The following is a 21792-nucleotide window of genomic DNA, read 5'->3' on the forward strand; positions in this document are numbered from 1 at the left end:
CCTCCCTGTTTTGCCACTCACACCACTGGTCCTATAGGGCTCATCCGTCCTGGATTCCCTGTATTTTCAGTTCCTATCTGTACCAGTGTATCTTTTCACCTTTTTTTGGGAGGAAAAGTAACTTCAAAAATATTTACTAGACTTGATGGCTATGTGAGTCACAGCTCAATCCCACCATCGTATGACCTTATACACTTAATTTAACCCAAGTGCTTCTTTATTTTTTATTCTGTAAAATATGTTGATCTTTAGGTTAAAGATTTTAAAGGTCTCATCCTGATCTACATTTTAGAGTTCCTCTTACAAAAATACAGCTGGGTAAAACAAGGTATGCAAAATAAGCTAAATATTTTTTTTTTTAAGCAGTAAGCAAAGTCTACTGAAATATCTAATACTTTTAATTTGATATTAGAATTTTGGGTGTTCTCAATATGAGAACTGAAAAAAAGTTAGATTTTAGAGGCATTTAGAAGAAAAATGCCTTTTACTGAGAAAAATTAAGACCCCTAACCTCCTAAATTAATAGTTTAACTATGTTTTATGAAAAAGAAAAAGGGGTATTATTTCTTTTTTAATATAAGTTGAAAGACACACATTTCTCAAAAAGCTCTAGAGTAATAAGTAGAAAGCACTTGCATTCCATTATTTTATTGTAGGCATCTACTGTAGATGTGATAGTAATATTTATATAACATTAATACTGGATGTCTGTCTCTATTTTTACAACTGATGTATTTACTAAATAAATAGCACTGCAAAAGATATGGATTTAGCCTCATGACTTTCAAAGGATTGCACACTTCAAGTATTAGAACTTATTTTCCAAGTTTTAACTTATATTTACTTCTAAACTCTTACACAATGTGCTCATTTTGTTCATAAATATCATCTCAATACAACAACATCAGGTATAATACATAAAATCTAATCCATTAAGTCTTACCAATTTATGACCTGATGAGACACTCTTGTGGACAACATTCAGTCCTTAGAAGCTAGAATAACCCTCCAACCATGTGAGGGCATCACAACTTTTAAACTTTCGGCTTTCGATCATTATTATGTCACATTCCTCCTCCGATGCTGAATTCTAAAAAAAATTCTAGCAAAGAGTTTAAGTAAATAAGTGTTTTAATCAAATAGCCTTTAAAAAATTTTTTATTAGCAAAATTTTATGTTTTACAATGATTACACAATTGTTATTTTGTACGTATTTTTTAAAATGTAGAATATTTTCATATATGATCTGGATAGTTGAAATCTCAACACGGACTTTCAGCCATTACAAATAGTAGATCATCAAGTAGAAGGAATCAATTAAAAGTTTAAAATCACGATCCAGAAATGACGATGTAACACCATAACCTGTTTTGCGTCTGCAGAATGGCATTTTGAGTTCTACAGTTTGTCCAGCATTCCTATGGGACTTAGAGCACAGGTACCTGGATCAGTAGCAATCTATACTGATCATTTAAATGTTGAATATAGCCTAGAATTTTTATAACTGTATCTTAGTTCAATTGTTCCCCTCCAATTTTAAAAGCAGAAAGCATGATGGCAAGAGTAAAATTTTAGATATAATACTGTACTTTACTCAACCATGGGCCTACTGCTCATCTATGTACAGGCATTAAAAAACATGGAGGTTAGAGAGTTAATGACAAAATTTTCACTGAGAATATTTAAAATTTATTAACTTTTTACAAAAGGTGTTCGTTCAGCTGGGATTTTAATCTCTATGGGTTATGTATTTAAGAATGTCTACTATCTCTTAGGAATCCATATTTATATTTTCAGTTGCCAGTATTTCACAAAAAATGGCAACCTTGTATACTTGTAGGTATATTTTTGCTTAAATTTAATTTTCTTAATTAATTCCATAATGAGGAAAGGGGGAGGAGTAAAGATGTCCATTCTTGCAGAAGATGAATTGTATGCGTGTATAAAACTATAGAAAATTTAATTGACAGCATTATTAAGGAAACTGCAGTTATCTCCAGAGATTTGACCAGAATGTAGGGGGGGTCTTAGGCTGTACAGATTCTAACTTTTAATGTATTTTTTTAATTACCTGAGGTCATTTGAGCCTCCCACACAATCACAAAAACGACTTGGATTTTTCCAATTACAAATATAACTTTTCCAAATGTAAGTTCACAACACATTTGACTTCAATAAAACCATTTAATGTCACTTTGATAACGTATTCAATCACCTGGTGAAGGTAAAATTCCATATTTATGAGAACAAGCAATAGTTTAAAGCTGTGGTCACTTCATCAACACATCACCAATGTTTTTAGAAAGTTTCTGCAACTGTTTCTTATTAACCAAAATACTGCAGTAATTTAAAAACAGCTTAATTTGACGCTTTATTCATTTGTGGGACAAGCCCCAAGAGAAGATCAATTATCTAGTTAAACTGAGTAAGGGGCCATACATACTCGAGTATAAGCCAACCCAAATATCAGCCGAGGCACCTAATTTTACCACAAAAACGGCATAAAAAATATGCCAAAAAACTCAACCTATACACTAGTATATATGGTTAATACTTCCTGATATGTATAGATATAATATGTATCTATATGTCCATATAGATATGCTTGCCTGTAAGGCTTAGGTGTCTTGTTCATTTAAAGGGCCTGTCAACAAAAAATTACTGTTATAGAAATGCCTAGAAAGCCTTTGGAAGGTAAAATCTAAGCAAAATTTATTTTACAATGAAACTTAATGAAAAACAGAGTGTAAGCCTCATCAAAACCCACAGTAAATGTAGGTGCTGATTTGGGAGTTGTCTACACTTAAAAAAATGTGATGTGACTAAATCATTTATTCCTTAGCAAGGATTTTCAAAATAGTTTACTATCAAGTACAAGACTCACATTTGAAGAGTTACATTAATTTTCAGGATGTAGAAAAATCCTTATTAAAAACATAAAAGTAAGTAACAGAAATGTTTATGGGTTAATATAATTAAGATGAATCAGATCCTATTAAAATTCTATTTTAAAAATAACATTTTTACTCAAAGAGTATTTAACTTAGAAATCAATACTAATATATCCATCATAATCTTGATTTTATGTAAGATCACTATCCTGGACATTTTCTGTAGCAATGTTTGTCATTTATTTATTTGTGAGGAGGAAAATCTCATTTCACTAAAAATGTGCTATTCCAAGTTCTTATAGTACTAGTAAGAGACATGTGTTTACTATCATTTAGCTAAAAAGGTATATGATTTTCGACTTCCAAGTAATTAAATAGATACGCTGAATAAAATAAATCTTATTTCAAACCCTATTCCTTAAGGAATCCACTACTTAATACAAAACAAATTTATGTAAGTATAAGCCTCGGTTCTTTTAAAGTACTCTAAAAATACTCTAAGATTATATTCTAGTTTAGTCACATTTTTACTTTATTTTCGAAAAGCCCCACTACATTGTTTTGGGAAATTTTTGGCACAACAAACCAATGCTTGTGCTAGGAATACTTATTCTTCAACAGTGAAAGCTCGTGGGGAGGGTATAGGGTAAGCCCAAGTACTCCCAATAAATGATATGTACAGTCTTTCCATAGATTATATATTGGGAAAATAGGGCTAAAAATAGCAGACATATGGGGAAAAAAACAGTCCATATGTACCGTTGTAGAATACGGACACTGGTAAGACAATACTGTTCCAGTAGTTCGCATATAAAGACACAAATTACTGGACATTCACCTGCTTATGGCTGATCAAATTATACATGGGGCTTCAAAATGTTTGTGGAAAAGAAATATTAAAAAATAATGGAAATTTCTCTACCAACTTTTTGAAGCCCCTATGTATTTCAAGAAATCAGCTATGTTAAACACTACAATTTTAAGCAGGCTTTTTACATGGTATGCATTTTATCAAATGCACTGTTGGTAGATGATAAGCAAATACATAAAGAACTTCAATAATAGAGCTCTGAAAAATGTCAGTGGCATTTTTAGAAGATCGTGTTCATCCACAAGTGATTTATACTTCTTGTCCTTTCAAAAGGAGCCCTGGTGGTGTTATCTGATAAGTGCAAGGTCAGCAGTTGATGAGGCTGTCTGCTAGAAACCGTACATAGGGTGGATATGTATCAGAATTGACTAAATGGTAGCTTGTTAGAAACAGCTTATAAAGAATACAGAAAAGAAGAAAAATTGAAGTTGGGGGTGGTAGAGGAAGTACACATGGAAAAAGAGAGTAGAGGCCAGTTATACTACACAAATTTCTGCCAGTAAAGATCTGCACATTTTTCCAGCAAAAGGCTGCACATATGACTTTGAGTATAATAAGAAAACCCAACATAAAGGAAGTACAACTGTTTCAAAAATTTAAGACATCACATATTATGCTTTTGAGTCAATATCTCATTTCTTAAAGTATGACCATCCTAGAAAAATATCCAGCAACACTATTTCTGGACTGCATCAGCAATACGTAAAATAGCTGCTATAAATACACAATTATCTGAAGAACCATGGTTAATTCCCTTCAGTAGTGTGGAAGACTAGGGAAAGTCTATTTTCTTTATCTTGGTATTGCTTAGCAGATAAATGAAAAACAGGATGAAAGTCATAAAGGTTGTGTGTGAATACCTCTGCTGCCAGCAGAAAACAGCTAATGACCGCAGATAGCTTCAATAGGACCAATACTGAAAAATTCTTACAGATATCAATTTGTAGCTTTAGGTAACTTTGTGGAACATGATAGTCATGCTGCCTGCAACCATGTTTTCTTGAGGACACCAGTCTACATAAGGGGTCAAATATTACCGAACTAAAACTGAAAATACGTAAAATTATTGTAGTATTTATAATTAAGAACTCTAAACTTAGAAAACAAGAAATGAACTGGCACTATGTGACAGTTTGAGGCTATTTATCAATATACATTATACGGATTATCTCGTTGGCTACCATAGAGTTGACTCTGACTGAGAGACACCATGTACAATAACATGTTCTGTCATATTAGAGCAAAGTTGGTAGTTTTCAAACTCCTCCAGGATGAGGCTATCTGCGCCCATAGTTACAGCCTTGGGAATCCTATAGAGGCTTGGTATGAGTCTGAATCAACACGAAGACAATAGGATTTTTTTATATCATATAAATCTAATATATTCCTTAGAATAATTTGGAATATTCATACACACGCAAACACAAAGTAAGATTGTCAGCTAGAATACAAATAGTTCTTTTCTCACTATCTACTTATACAATACCAAATCTTAATGAAAAAGTCATTCTACTGGTATTTCATATTTTTCTCTTCAATTTTATCAAATTACCTCCAAGTTTGCAATTTTTTAAAAATAGTTCAACACTGCCCTTTTTCTTTGGTTAGGTGATCCCATTCTCAGAATGCTCTGACTGCCTCATTCCCTCGAGACTTTCTCTTATTCCCAAAATGTAGCGGTTATCAACCCAAGGCCCTGGGGCTTGTTGACCCATTTACCCTACTCTCTCTCCCCTTAGCATCCATCCTCAGGCCTTTCCAAAATTTGAACTCTTAACAAAAAACAAAACATCTTCAACGGCTTCTAGTCTTTAACTGCTCTACTAAACTCCACATCTGGGCAGGGGAAGTGAGCTGGTCATTTATCGCAGAGCTAAAACTTATTAACACTTTTTAAAAGATAACAGAGGCCAAGAGACTGAGTACCAGAGAGATGTACTTCCAGGAAGTGCTATGATTATGCTGTTCCGATTGAAGATCTAAATTCTGTATTATTTCTGACTCAGAATAATAATGTGCTACTTTGTTATGAAAAAATGAATAAATAAACTGCAGATCTGTAGCTACACTCTATTTCGACCTGGCTTCCTACAAGCTCCAACTCATCACCATCTTTTCCTTCCAAAAAAGACCTGTTCAAAAAGTGAGTGAAAGGAGACATCGGACAGTGTAAGACGGGACAAAATAATAATTTATAAATTATCAAGGGTTCTTGAAGGAGGGGAGGGGGGAGGGGAAAACATGAGGAGCTGATACCAAGGGATCAAGTAGAAAGAAAATGCTTTGAGGATGAAGGCAACAAATGTACAAATGTGCTTGACACACAGATGTATGTATGGATTGTGATAAGATTTGTATGAGCCCCCAATAAAATAATTAAAAAAACAACAACCTGTTCATTAATACTTCAGAACTGTACCACTCTTTTCAATTATGTTTGGCATTCTGGAGATAAGTTCAACTGCTTCTTTATCCAATAAACCAAACCAACCAACAACAAAAACAACCCAAATCTTTAGTGACCCTACCAGGGCAATTGCCCCTTTGGGTTTCTGGGGCTGTAAAACTTTATGTGAGCAGAAAGTCTCAACTTTTTCTGGTGGAGCAGTTGGTGGGCTTGAATTACTGCAGCCCAACTACTAAGTCCTACCTTCTAATAACCACTCCATTCCTCAATTCTGGCTTAACTTTCAAGTATTACTCAAACTCTAGCTGGCTTCTATCTAATTCAACCTCTGTTCCCTGTTATTTTCAAATTGTAGACACCAATCAGATTTAATCTTTATGATTGTCACATATATCCTGTACTTCTACAAGTGGGTCACAGTAATTTCCTTTCATTGGTATGCCATTTCCTTCAGTCCTGTGTGCATGAACATATTCTATCCAATAAGTTCTAACTTAAAAAGTCATCTCTCAACGAAGGCTTACCCAATTCCTCCAGCTACACTTGAGAGGCAATAAAGTGCATAAAGTTTAAAAGCAGATATTGAATTTTAATCTGCTCCTTTCCAGTAACTAACTTATGGAAGACAGTCAAAATTCCATTGAATCAAGGAATTTTTTTGGACATTATCCCTTATTTTCATTCTGATCAATACAAAGGGTTTAGTCTCCTGGCTGGGAATGGTGACTTCTCAGAGGATCACCTAAAATACCTTTAGAAAAAGCCTCCAATGTCAAACGTCTATACTGAGACATATACATGTTGCTAGAGACTATAATATTTGTAACACCCTAGGCATAAATGTCAAGTAGTTATGTGGTCTTTTAGCTTTCATTAAAACCCCAATGACCTACTTAACCACATGCAACAAACAGGTGAACTTCTTACTATATACAGTTCGTGCTCTCATTTTTACTTCAAGAGAATATGACCTATAAGTACTTTTGGGTATCAAATTCACTATTGTACTTTTTTGCTTGGTTCTGTTTTATTATCCATGTATGTATGGTATTATTGCACACACAACATTCACACTGCATGTTTCTGCAAATTGAGAAACTTGCATATTTACATAAGCACATTATACAACTTTTTTTTTTTTATACAACTTTTTTTAAACATGTTGCTAGCTTTAATATTCGCCCCCTCCAATGATTTAATGTTAAGTCATCTAGGTGCCTGTTGACATGGCGGCTTAAGTCTACCCTTGAATGTCTAAGGCAGTCCAGTCCTTCTCCTAGGATTCCCTCCCTGCTCCGCAAATCACTTTCTCCAATGCTAAGTATATATCACTTTTTCTGCCCCCAAATAGTCCTGAGGCTAATCCCAACTATAACAGTGCTCAAATCTGCTGCAGAGACTACTCAGGAGGGCAAGATAGGTATACTTAGCCACACAGATTCCAGCCAGCTGGTTGGCTACTCATGGTCCATTTGAATTTCTCACCTACACAGATGGCGCAGAGGGGTTCAACTGGTCACTTGAGGGCTTCCTGGGGGCCATGGAAATGAGTGCCTGAAACTGCACTGTCCTGGCATTTGGCTTCACGTGAGGCAGACACTGTAGGGCCTAGGAATGCACAGATCTAAGGGACCAGCCTGTGGTTGGGTTGTGGCAGCCTTGCCTGCAGCTCTCCGGTGTCCCTTTCCATCAGGATGTACCTGAGGGCATAAAGCAGCTACAAGGAATTCCACTGCTCTTTGGCTTGGTTGCAAAAACTGCCAGGGAACAAACACAGTTTAACCTACTTTTTCAATTACTTGGGTACTACCAAACATGATCCATGACTTCCTGACCATGTTACTACACAAATATAAAAATATGATCAAAAGCAACATTTTTGGACTATTGAATGAGGGTGAATAGGCCAAAGTTTGCTTTTTGAAATATCACAAGACAGTGATGTTTGCATGGATCTGCTAAGACAGAACTTTTTATTGTCATTTTATCATTTCCATCCACTGTGTGTCTATGTATGTTATTCAAAACTTGACCTCTTTTTAAATATGCTCAATGAAGAAACAATCCTGGTTACAAATGGACATTGGGGCATGACTGAAGGCATGCAGGACCCTGGAACAGAAAAAGGGAGTTAGCAGAAAACCCAATTTTACAGGAAAGCTTGTGAAATTCAAATAAGGCCTGTAGTTTAGTTAACAGTATTGTGCTAACACTTATTTATCAGGAGCCCTGGTGGTGTGGTGGGACACACATAGAAATAATTAGGCCAATGAATTAACTGACCACGTATGCATCAGTCTCCACAAAGCCTCGGACCAGAAAAACTACATAGTACCTGGCTACCACTACACCAAAGGGTCAGTAATTCAAATACGCCAGCTGCTGAGGGACAAAGACAAGGCTTTCTACTGCTGTAAAGAATTACAGTCTAGGAAACCCACAGAGGCCGTTCTATCCTGTCCTATAGGGTTGCTGTGAGTAGGAATTGACTCAATAGCAGGGAGTTTGAGTTGGTTTTTGAATGTTAAATTGTTCTAAAAACTGTACTGTAGTCTCAGTTGGATACCAAAGCCAACTAGCACCACAAAGTTCACAACACAGTTTTCTACATTAGTGAATGGGCTCTTAAAAGCTTGTGAGCAGCTATCTGGGTGCTCACACTGGTCTCTCCCTGCCTAGATGAACGAAGAGTGATAAAAATCAAAACACACATGGAAACAGTTCAATGGCCTGATGGACCACGCAAACACCAGCTTCTACAAGCCTCAGACAAGAACTAGATAGTACCTGGCCACCACTACCAACTGCTCTGAAAAGGATCACTACAGGAGGTCCTGGACAGAGTGGGGGAAAATGTGGACTAGAACTTAAAATTATGTAAGAGACCAGGTTTACTGGTCAGATAAGAGATTGCCTGGGCCTTACCCTTCAGGTTTGGAACAGAACTCATTTCTGCATTAGAATCATCAACCATTTCAGATCCAAGGGGCAGCCTTTGCCCAAGGACAAAGGTCAGAGGGTTAGGAAAGAGGGATGGAAACAGGAAACACAAAGAGGAAGCAGGGTAAGTGATGGTACTTTGTGGGGATTGCAATGGATGACTCAGAAAGTATATGAATTACTGATTTTAAAATTATGACAAGTTCTGTAAACCTTCACCTATTTACAATAAAACACTGTGCTATGGTTGTGCAAGATGTTAACACTAGTGGAAGCCGGGTGAACAATAAACAGAAACCCTCAGCATCATTTTTGCAGCTTTAAGTCTAAAATGATTGTGAAATAAGAATTTCAAAGTTAAAAGAAGAAAGCTTTTCAGTTTCATGGGTCATCTAACCGGAAGAGGTCAAATTCAATCAGGAAGGTTGCTGCTGTCGCCATCAGGTCAATTCTGAGACACTGCAGGACTACAGGCAGTTCCAGCTTCGAACCAGGACTGTCCTGGAGTTTCCAAAGCTGCCATTTTTTTAGAAGCACATCCCCAGGTCTTTTCTTCCAAGGAGTTTCCAGACAGATTCACCACATCACTTTCGGGTTAGCAGCTGACCATTTAACTACTGAGCCACCAGGGTTCCTTTATGTAGGTACAAGAAATAAATTATTTGGGAAGTTTGTAAAATAGCTTGGGTATATATCCCCAGGGTACTTACAATATAATTATTAGGAGGGTACATTTAACCATTATCTAAAAAAGCTTCCACAAGTAACCCACTTTTGTAATTATTTAAGTGGTTCAGATCTACACCTATATACCATCATGAATATCAAACATAAACAGTGAGTGAAAGAGGCATTGGTGGCATAGTGGTTACATGTTGGGCTGCTAATTTCAAGGTCAGCAGTTCAAGACCACCAGTCTCTGCAGGAGAAAAACAGGGAAGTCTAGTCCCCTAAAGAGTTATAGTCTCCAAAAAAAAACCCCAAAAACACACACACACACAAAAAAAGAGTTATAGTCTCAAAACTCACAGCAGTAATTCTATCCTACCTATAGGGTTGCTGTGAGTCAGCACTGACTCAATGGCTGTATCAGAAAGCAAGATTGGGGGATGTGGGGGTGACTAGAAAGGGGCATATAAAGAGGTTATAACAGGGAGTTACAATATTGTGTCTTAAACTGTATAATGGTTACCTAGGTGTATATAGTCTGAGCTGCATATTCAAGAATGGCACTTTTCTAATAAAATTTATTCTTAATAAAACTTCCTCTAATACTTAATATGGATCATATGGATCAACATTAAAAAATGAGCTTACTCAAATTCTGAAACCTGAATCTTACTGAGTTAAGTGCTGTGGGAATCAATGATAGACAGAAACTTCTCAGAGAAGAGTAGAACAAAATGTCTATGGAACCTCATGGCACGTACTATATAGGAAGCTTAGATATGATATACTCTAGATTCGAAACGGAAATTTAACAGGGGACAATGACAGGAAATACTAAAGTAACATCAAGAATACATGATGTTATTTAGATAAGAGCACTTTAAAAATCTGGAACCTTTAAAACTTTATGTAAATAAATGTAAGCAAATATTCAGTTTTAAGATATCTTAAGAGGAAATAAGCTAATAAAAAGCATAATAAATTCATTTAGACATTTATTTCAAGTTACTAGTCCATGTGTATTTCTTTCCTTTATCATTTTTCTCTATAGTGGTGCTACCCTAGGAAGAACAAATTCAGGAGATAGGGCACCGGGCATAATTTACCAACACTGGCTAATTACATTTATGCAGTTACTTCATTATGGCAGAAACACTCAAAAATACTTGTGTATGAGGTTAAACCCTCACAAGAGATCCAATTCTTCCTTTAGTCTACCTAAAAAGTTCCTTCTCTGTAGTATTCCTTTACCTTACTGGGCTGATAGTTGTAAGTGGTAGAAATGGTTTGCTCTGAACTCTTACCCTGAATATCCTGCAGGCAAAGGGGTCACAAATGAGAGCCTGCTCCCTTTTGATCATCAGAATAGATTTCTAAACTAAAGCTTTTGGTTTTAAGAAAGCACTTGAAAATTATCAAGGGTTTGTGAGGAAGGGAGAGGGGAAAATGAGGAGCTGATACCAAGGGTTCAAGTAGAAAGAAAATGTTTTGAGACTGATGATGGCAACAATTGTACAAATGTGCTTGACACAATGGATGGATTGTGATCAGAGTTGTAAGAGCCCCAATAAAATGATTTTTAAAAAACTAGAAAGTTAACTATATAAGTAGCATTATTGATTTTAATAAAAAGTCCACAGTAAAAAGTTTGGGCTTGCCTAAGAAAAGGTTGATTTACTTTTGATCTACCAGTCTTATCTGCACTTATATTTGACGATGGTTTCAGCTACTTTGATTCTGTGAGGACTCAACAAGTGACAATTAGAGAATTCAAAAAATAAATGATGACACAGGAAAAAGAGAAATGAAGGCTTCAGAATAGTCTCAATTTCAGGAGAATAACAGAATAAAGCACGAATAACAATGGAAGAAGAGAATATTAAATACAGGCAGAGGCACACTAAAAGTTGGTGAAAGTTCCTCAACTTGCTAATTTTAAATAGAGCGGAAACAAGGGACTTAGAAAACTCAAGTCAATGTGGGAAAGATATCTTAGTTACTTGTACCTTGATTAAAAGAAATTGTGCTAAACTGAAATAACCTGAGAGAGAGAGGGTGGGAAAAGACGATCCAGTCTTTTAGGTATGGTAAAACCAGCTGTCATCAGATTTAACAAAAATTGGCACTGGGCTTTTAAAGCTGCCCATATTAAAAATGATTTCCAAGATTTCATAAACAGCAATCTGAAATACGTTATCTATCAACAACAATATGCAAATTTATACTAATAAACCTAGCCACTATTGTTGTTCTCCATTGAAAAATTGAATAGTTTGTTGAAATAAAGCTATTAGCTTCTACTAAGTTTGTCACCTTGAGTACCAACAGGCTTAACTAAAACAAAGACCAGCTGACTAGAATATAAATTTGGACTACACTGGCATTAACAAACCACAGAGAAATTTCCATCAACTTCTTTGGCTTTGAACAAGTCTCCAAAGAGAATAGTATAAACTATTTTCAATCCCTACACAGGAACCTGCCTTATTTCTGGTACATTAAAAGTTTCAGGTATCTTAAAGGAGAAAGATAAGGGGTATTAAACTCTAATAACACTTAACAGGGAACTCAGTATTATGATTGTTTTATAATGAAACAAGAAATAAATTAATATTAGCTTCAAATTACAAGAAATAAAGCTCAAACCTTTTAAGCACTGTTTGATAAATTAATAATTATTATCTACATTGATGTCACAGCAGGTCACAGAAGTTAACCATCTGATAAATTATCATACATTTGAGTAAAAGCTACTATCTTATTACATTTCTTTCTTTCTTTCTTTTGCATCACATACATTTTATTCTAAAATCTCTTCCAGAGAAAGCAGATGGGGTCAACACTGGGATTTCAAGGTTTAGTAGCTTCCCTTTTCTTCCCTTTATTGGCATACTTTTTTATTTTATTTTTTAAGATGTTTTTTAAAAATTATTAAATAATCATTTTATTAGGTTAGGGGCTCATACAACTCACCACAATCTGTACATACGCCATTTGTATTCAGCACATTATTACATATGTTGACTTCGTCATTCTCACAACTACATTTCTAAATATCTCAAAGTACACACACTACATTGGGCAAAACATTTGAGTAATTAAACCTTCCTGCAGATTCACCTTAATTTATATTTCCATAGAGGAATGGCATATTTTTCCACAAATAGCACACCACAAACATGAGGGAGCCTCAAAAAGTGCATGGAAAATAATGGAATTGAAAGATCATGGAATATCAGAACTTTCTGAAGCCTACTCATAACAAAATGGGAAAATGAAGAAGTTTGTGTTTTAGAAAGGTCTGGCATAGAGAGCCCAGCCATCTATTGAAATGTCTCAATGCCATTTCCAGAAGTGAATTTTGACTTCATTTACCTCAAACTGTGCAAAACTATTGTTGCTGATATTATAAAGGTCTGATGTAGCCTTCCCTGGTGGCATTTTTTAATAAGTGCTGGACTAATAACTCCAAGGTTGGTAGTTCAAGCCCACAAACAGCTCCATGGGAGAGAGATTCAGCCTCAGAAACACTATTTAGTGTTGGTATGAGTAGGAATTGTTTTGATGGCCAGTTAGAGTTATATGGCCCTCTGAGTCATAATTCCTTATGTAATATAATTCAATTCTGTACTCTATAAATACTTGTGGCTACAGTCCCATTTTGAAAGCATTCTCTACTTTACTAACGGACCTGATTAAGTGGGGATTAAGACCTGACCTTAGTAGATGAGTGCAACAAGCCACACCCTTTGTTTCCTTGGGGCATCTTTGAAAGTTCTAATCATTTCACCTGGAAAGCCATACCTCTTTCTAGACTGGTTGTGTCTATTTGGTGTGTCTACCTGACCTTTGGATTGGGGACTGAGCAGTACCCACCATCATGAGAAACACTTTCTCCAAGCTTTATGACTTTCTGTGGGATATTGCAGTGAATCGCAGAACCCAGGGACATGAAGAAATATACTCATGGGAGGAGTGAAGGTAAAATGGAGCCAAAAAGCACCTTGAGAGAGTTGGGCATTTGGGACATCTGTAACCTCCTTGGGTTGGTCTGTAAACTTCTTGGGACTAGTCTGGTATTAATTCTTCTAAGGGGGACGTCAGAGAGCATAAGACATGACAAAATAATAATAATCTATAAATTATCAAGGGTTCGTGAGGAAGGGGGGTTGATACCAAGGGCTCAAGTAGAAAGAAAATGTTTTGAGAATGATGATGGTAACACATGTGCAAATGTGCTTGACACAATGAATGTATGTATGGATTGTGATAAAGTTTTATGAGCCCCCCAAAAAATGATTTAAAAAGGAAAAAAAAATTGTTACTAGAGATGGCAGTTGCCCCCTTCCCCCTTCTTGATAATAACGGTCTAAGGCATGGACTGAGTTTGGTAGTAGTTCATGCTAATCAAAATAAACAATTGAAGCTGTGTTTAGATTAATTTAAGCTGATAGCTGTATCTATCCCTGTTGCTTTTAAGTCATTGATCAGAACGTTGAGCCCACTAAAGCCTGTCCATAAATCCTGTGCTATCAACTGGACACATAAACAATGTGAAGCCAGCACTGGTCTACATCAAATGGAGATGCTGTCAATAGGAATCCCCAGTGACATAATCATCACAGTCGTCTTCTGACTTTACTTTTTACTTGGAGGTGTGAACAAAGCAAAACCAAAACACGATTGCTTGTCTGCTCAACAGGTGACTCTGAAAACAGTATCATCTTTAAAAAATGCATTAAGCTATGCTGAGCCCGCGTTCCATAGTCTTTTTTCTTACTTGCACCAATGTCTTTGATCACCGATCACAATTCACCTTAGTCTTACCCTATTTCCCCCCAAATAAAAGTGTCTTATATTAATTTTTGTTCCCAAAGATGTGCTAGGTCTTATTTTCAGGGGCTGTCTTATTTTTCCATGAAGAAGAATATGGTACACATTTATTGTTTTATTAAAAGAGACTTCACACTTCCTGTCTGCTCTAGCTGCGCTGTGGCCAACAGTGAGCTGTGCCCCATTTTGGGGGAGGTCTTATTTTCGGGAGTGCCTTATATTTTAGCAAGAGGCAAAACTTTAAGTAGGTCTTATTTTGGGGGGATGTCTTACTTTCGGGGAAACAGGGTAGATACTATAAAAACATCCCTGCTGCTTGTAAAATGTAAAGAACCCGAAGTCAACGACACAGTGGAATAACGTGCTTATGAAAATAATGCATGGGGGCTGTGTGGCTTGAAAATTAAACATTTGTTGTTTCAATAATCATGGTATTTAATTTTAATGTTATATCCATGAGACTACACACACTTTAAAATCTCGTTTTAAAATATTTTTGGTTAAGTACAGAATACATCACCAAAAGATAGCTTGTTAAAAAATTTCACAAACACGCAAAAGCAAATCAAGTCTAAGAATGCCACCATTTCTAGGCAATATAAAGCATGTCTTAATATGACATGTACATGCATTTAGTAATAAGTCTGCTCTAATGAAAGATTAAATTGAATCCATGAGTGTTACCCAAAACTATGCTAGAAAATACAAATGCGTTGCCAGGCAGAATCTAAAGAATCTAACAAAGCGTTGTGTGAATTTTAAAAAGGTTGTTTGTGATCAGCTTCTAGTAGTTAAAACAGAATGATGACGTGCTAATAAATATTCGGCAAAATAACTGAATGAACAGAGCATTCACTACTTAAGTGTATTTAGCAGAAAGATAAACCAATGTCTTGCCATAAATATACTCCAAGACTTTCTTATATAAAAAATGTCAAAAATAAAATCTAGTAACATATCTGTAAAAAAGGAAACGATTTTCATGGTTACAAACCATTAATCTAGATCTCCAGCAAACAAATTTGATGTTAAGTTTTTCAACAAAAATTTTAAAATGACCACTTTGAAAATGACCTAAGTCTTGTCCTTCCTCAAATTTCTTTTGAAATAACATTTCACTTTGTCACTAAGGCTTTTATAGAATTATATAAGATAGCACAGGTAGTTTAAAATTTGTAGATAATTTTCTAGAACAAAATTTTACACTAAAATAAACATGAGTATGTGAGTCTTTCATATAATACAATTTAATAAAATATACTTAAAGTATGAAAATGTGGTAAAAAGAAAAGTATATTTATAACTTTTTTGCTATATAAAATGTAGATTATACTTTTGGTTTATTTTGCTGCTTTGTTCCATGTTAGATACCACAAAGTCACCCCTCCCCTAAAGTAACACATAAAGATCAGTTTTAATGAGAAACCAGTACAGTGCAAAGCAATTCATGCATACACTTTTGCATGTATGCATTCCATATGTAAGTATTCATACCTATCCCAGAGGTTCTTTGATTCCTGAAAGGTGTTCAAATGGAAAGCTTGGTAGAAAGCAGTTGAAGGATTCCTGTGAGATCCAAGAATCAAATGGAAATGAGGTTGAGAATGTACAGTAAAATCACTATTTTCAAGTTAAAAGATGGAAGATTTTCTTTTTCTAATACAGTGTAATTACTTTAATTTTAAATGAACTTGCTTAAACATTTTGCAAGAATTTTTAAAACCGTTCAAAATCCAGCCAACCATGACAACAGTTCAGTGCAATTCTGAAAGAATACAGAAAAAATTAAAATGAATTTAAATCTGATTGTTTACGTATGTATACTCATATGAAGTGCCTGGCCCATATCCTAATATTATACCAGAAGCTTTTATAAACCTCTAGACATGTTTAGCAATTTTTAAAAGTAAAATGGTTATGTAAAATAAGCTATGACTACATAATCTAAATTCTTTTATCTGTTACAAGAGGGACAAGCTTCAAGTGAACAATAAAGAGTCCTTCATTGGACTGTGACATCAATTTCCATTTTCAGAATCCATTGAGAAGAAAAAAAGGGTTTTCTGCCCCCCCCATGGGGGGGTACAATAATGGCAGTATTCCATTATTAGTACAGTGCTCCTTTAAGGAATAATCATCAACTATTTCTACCACAAAAAGCAGGAGACATTCCATTGGGCTCTCATTCCCTAGGGTTATCACAATAGAATCCTAACTGAGGGGCTCATCTGGCTAAGCCCCCAATTCTTATGATTCATTGATTTCTCAGGGGACTGAACCATGGCCTCCATTCCCCCATCCTACTACTCTCACTTCAGCATATATTCACAACACCCTCCACCCCAGTTTGTTACTAATTAGGGAACTACCAAAAACTTTTAACTATTACTTAAAGAAGTCTTGACCTGTGCTGCAGTAGCAGCAGCAGTAGCTGCAGCAGTAGCTGCTGCTTAACTATGTAGGTGCTTATAATGTACCACCAGGTACATGTTTTAAGTGCATATTTTAAAACTCAATTCTCACAACAGCTTCTTTTAAGAGTTAGGTGTTATTATTATTCTCATCTCACAGATTAGTCAGAAAACTAACAATCAGAGAGAAGTAACTTGCCCGATGAAATAGAGCTAGTCAGTGGCATATTGCTCTCAGAGTTTATGCTCTTAATCCATGATGGTAAGCAGATAGGAGAGTTAAAGTTTAACCTCTCTAGTCTTTCTACCTGTGAAATAGTGATATTAAAGGATGGTTAAATAATTAAGAATACATATAAATGTAAAGTCCTAGTATATAGTTAAGAGGAGCCCTAGAGGTGTAACGCTTACGAGTTGGGCTGCTAACTGCCCGGGTTGGCAGTTCAAAACCACCAGCCTAGCCAGTCCTCAGGAGAAAGATGGAGATGTCTACTCCCGGAAGAGTTACAGTCTCTGAAACAGAGTTTTTTCTGTTTCAGTATACAGTCAATACTCAATAAATGACAAATATTATTTCACTATCAAAATGAAGTTCAGATACAGCATTGCAAATAATAAGGTCCCTAATAAATGTTGAAAGCGAGTTTCTGTCCTATTAATATTTTAAGAACATTATTTCCTACAAAAATAGCAATCAAGTATCAACTATCAATAAGTGATTTGTCATGATCTGAAAAACTCAGTTAAAATTCATTAATTAATAGAAAGTTCATTAAGTTTTGTTGTCTACTGAATATTTAAAGAATTTTTTTAGGAAGCATTTAAAATTTTACCAGTAGTGCACACCTCTTGGATGTCCAAAAATATGAAAGGCTATAAGCAGCAGGAGAGGAGCGCTGGTAGAGTAGTGGTTCTGTAATCCTACAAGGTAGGCAGTTCAAAATCACCAGCCACTCCCAGGGAGAAAAATGGGTCTCTCTACTCCTGTAGAGTTAGTTTCAAAAAAAAAAACAAAAAAAAAGTCTCCATAATTCACAGGGGCAGTTCTACCCGTCTTACAAGGCCACAATGAGTCAGCCATCGGCTCAATGACAGTGGGTTCGGTTTGTAGCAGGTAAAACTTCTTAGGCTGCTTAACTACTGTTGACATAACAGTTTGCATTCTTTTAAGATATATTTATTAGGCCCTTCCTCCCACTGTATTAGAAATCAGTGTGCCACATCAAGGGAAAAGTTTCAAACCAAATGAATTAGCTGCAAACTCTATCTTGCTTAAAAAAACTAATCCAGGGCAGCCTAGGCCCTTAATGAGCCCTTCTGGCACTGTTGCAGCTCCTCAGGACAAAGATGTGGTGCTATGCTCCGCTCCTTGAAGGTTTACAATCTGGGAAATCCTGTGGTCCAAGACCACATAGGAACCAGTTTTGCAATCTAAAGAGGTCGATTTAGAGGCCTCTGATTTAAAATAAACTGGAACTGACTGTGGAAGGTTGCACAAAAGAATAAACTTGGACATTACTCTCAAAATTTGTAATAAAAAATTTATTAAAGTTGACAGAAATATCCATAATGTAATTTTAAGGATGACATTCTTTAAGAGCTTCAGAAAGGCAAACTTCAGATCTCCATGGATATTTTTGGGGGGGTGGGGACAACCAAACTTAACCATGCGATTTAATTATGGATCAAAATTATGCCCAAATTAAAATGGTCTTACATGAAGCCAGATCACTTAAATTAAAAAATTCCAGTATTTCTGCAGCACAGACTATTACAGAAACACGTATCCTGAGAATATATAGCAATATAGAAGTGAAAAAAAGAACTTTGTTTCAGTTAGTAATAAGTTTTGGTGTGAAAAGAACCTGTGATGTAAAGGCATCTAAAATTTTTAGAATGTGTCAAAACGGTTCCAAGAGATGGCAATAAAAATCATGATACATATTTATCTCCAAGATAAAAAGGCCATATAGATTTATACACTATGTACTGTGTAAAATTTTAAATAGCCTAGAGCCTACAGATATGCTTTAGGCTTATTCCAAGAATAGAAGACATTGTTGGTTTTTGGAATACCTCAACAAAGATGTTATCCATAAGTTAAGGGATTTTCAGCAAATAGCAACATGAATTAGATCAAAACACTGAGATGAAAAAAGTCAAGTTTGTGAATCCTAGGCTGATCAAGAACTTTGATGGGCAGAGGGAGAACTCCATTCATAAATGAGTGAAATATGAAAATAAAGTAATGCTACAAAATCACAGAACCTTTTAATGAACCAGTTTTTATTTAGGTCTTATACACTTCTGAAGGTGGTTTCCACTGCTGTCTGTCCCTAGGAGGCCTGGTGGCTTCGGGCTGCTAATCACAGATCAGCAGTTCTAACCCAAGAGCCACTGGGCAGGATAAAGATGACACTTTCTGCTCCTGTGCGGAATCGGTCTCAGAAACCCAAAGCTGCAGGTTCTGCCTTGTTCTGTGGTGTTATCAGACACCAGAATTGATTTTCCGGCAGTGAGTTTGGTTTTCTGAGTTTAACTCTTTCCAGAAGTCTGGGCTAGTCAATAATTTACACATCAAAACAGCAGCCTTGCGGCTTAAATTATATTCCTTTTAAGAAGTCTCTGAGTTTTGGAAACAAAAAATAAATCCCAAGGGGCAAGATTAGGGCTGTAGAATAGATGAGGTAAGGTTTCCCAACAAATTTTCACAGGACAGCCTTGAAGAGTGAGCAAGCATATTTACAGTGATTGGCACACTTTCCTGGCTTTTTCTCACCAATGCAATTTTAAATAAAATCCTTTAGCTTCATTCTATTAAATGAAAGTCTAACAATATTATCTCTCTAAAATAACTCCACCAACCCATTATAACCCAACTATAGCCAAACTTTCTGAGCTGACCTGACTTGAATTTAACTAGTTCAGCAGTTAATGATTGGTTCATGATTGGGCCTTTTTTGGAAGACAAGTGCATTACTCAAGGAGTTTGTCTGCAGCCACATTTAAATACATTTTTGTTTGGAATAAACTCGAGCATGCCTGAACTGGAACATAAGTAGCAATATATATATATCTTTTATTTACCCTTGTATTGCTGGATTTGATTATTAAAACTCTTCAGAATGGCAAAACACTTGAACAATTTAAGAGCTGAAGGAAAACCTCTGTTAGGGATCATTTCAAGGCTATCGTACTTGAAACCTGAAGACACCGCCCTGTTAAAAACTTAGAAATGCTTAATTTTATGCAGTTTTGACCACAGATTATCTTCTAAGAGATAAACTCTAAAAGCAAGTTTTCTAACAATGTATTTGTGGTATCAATGAAACCACCTACACCAAACTACAAAGCCAACAAAGTATGGCTGATGAAGGTTTAAGTGTGGTTTATTCAAAATTTAGTTTGACTCCCTAAGTGAAAATGTGATCTCCCTATGGATAGATGTTTTTCAAAACTAATGGGGAAAAAAATTCTCTTCTCCCTGACTTTCTATATGGAATATGAGTTTATCATGTAAATCTTGAAGTACCTGAAAGAAGCACATCAAAGTAGCTCAAGGCACGTACATTTTCAAGGTGCTATCTTTATAGGGTACGTAAACAGTGCAAGTAAGGAAAACACACAGAGACATAAAATTAAGCTACAAAAACCAGGACTTTAAAGGAACTCAGTGAGCACCCTCTCTTATCTACATCAACATCAACCTCAGGGACCTCATAGAAACCAGCAAATACAACGAGCAAAGATCAAAACATCCAATAAATCAGTGGCCACCATAGACTTTCCTTTCTCCCATTTTAAAATCTGCCATGTAAAGAAATAAAACTTGTAACTCTGGGAATATTCATGAATGCTGGGATTGGATTGGGAGAGGCCTAAATCTGGATCTATGCTTTGCCACTTAATAGCTGTGACTCAAATTTTCAGAGCTTGTTTCCTTAAACCATAGAAAAGAGGAAAACTTTCCTTACACATTGTTGAAATGATCAAATGAAAGTATATAAACACAGAGCCCTACAGAGTTATGTCTGGCTTGTAGGTTTAATATAGGATGATAGTTTCTACAATATGCCATATGAAAATCAATTTTTGGCTAAGCATCTTAACAAACTCTAAATATCTCATCGTGGAGGTAGTATTGAGGCAAAGACCAGTACTTAAGCAAACAATATTTAAGCTTAGAGCTAGATATACTACATTCCATCAAAAGAGAACTGAGGCTTCTGTGACTGTGCTGCTCCCCCTAGTTAATTCATACACACAACTTTATCACAAAATCTTAATTAAAATTCAATAATCGCTGAAAAGGACAAAAAAATGATTCCAGGAGACATACATCTATAGCTCACTGAGACTATCTTCTTACCCAGTATTTCATATTTACAACAGTAAAATACCTACTGTCTTGCTATTTTACATTAATGGTTTGCACTAATGACACTATTTTCTCATTAATGATGTCCATCTGGCAATAAAGAACCCAGAGGTGCAAGGCTTTGATGTTAAGGATGTATGTCCTCTGGCTTGGTCACGATTCTCAATTGTTTGGCAGTTAAGTAATGACATACTGTGGCATTTATGAAAAGGAGCATGTAATTCATCCCTTATTTTGTGATCTGATATAGTTATACTCCATTTTTGCCGAACTACCTGATCTTTAGAACCTAGCCATGTCAGTAAATGAGGAATCGGTGTGCTATTTTAATTAACAAAAATTAAAGACAAAACCCCATCTCTAACAGTAATCATAAACTTTAATAAAACCTA

At 35.7% G+C, this 21792-nt stretch overlaps 1 protein-coding gene across 1 annotated transcript in view; it reads right to left on the bottom strand.

Annotated features, from left to right (window-relative positions):
* Nucleotides 1–961: 961 nt before the first annotated feature.
* The window catches only part of TSC22D2 (TSC22 domain family member 2), a 32460-nt gene continuing 11629 nt past the window's right edge, over nt 962–21792 (bottom strand). The window contains exon 4 of the mRNA XM_045295003.1: nt 962–1102. Coding sequence (XP_045150938.1) covers nt 1060–1102 — 43 coding nt within the window. The 3' untranslated portion in view covers nt 962–1059. The remainder of the gene's footprint in view (nt 1103–21792) is intronic.

The sequence above is a fragment of the Echinops telfairi genome, unplaced genomic scaffold (genome assembly GCF_000313985.2).
Source record: "Echinops telfairi isolate 266 unplaced genomic scaffold, ASM31398v2 ScPeMD7_4225;HRSCAF=4972, whole genome shotgun sequence".
Taxonomy (NCBI): Eukaryota; Metazoa; Chordata; class Mammalia; order Afrosoricida; family Tenrecidae; genus Echinops; species Echinops telfairi.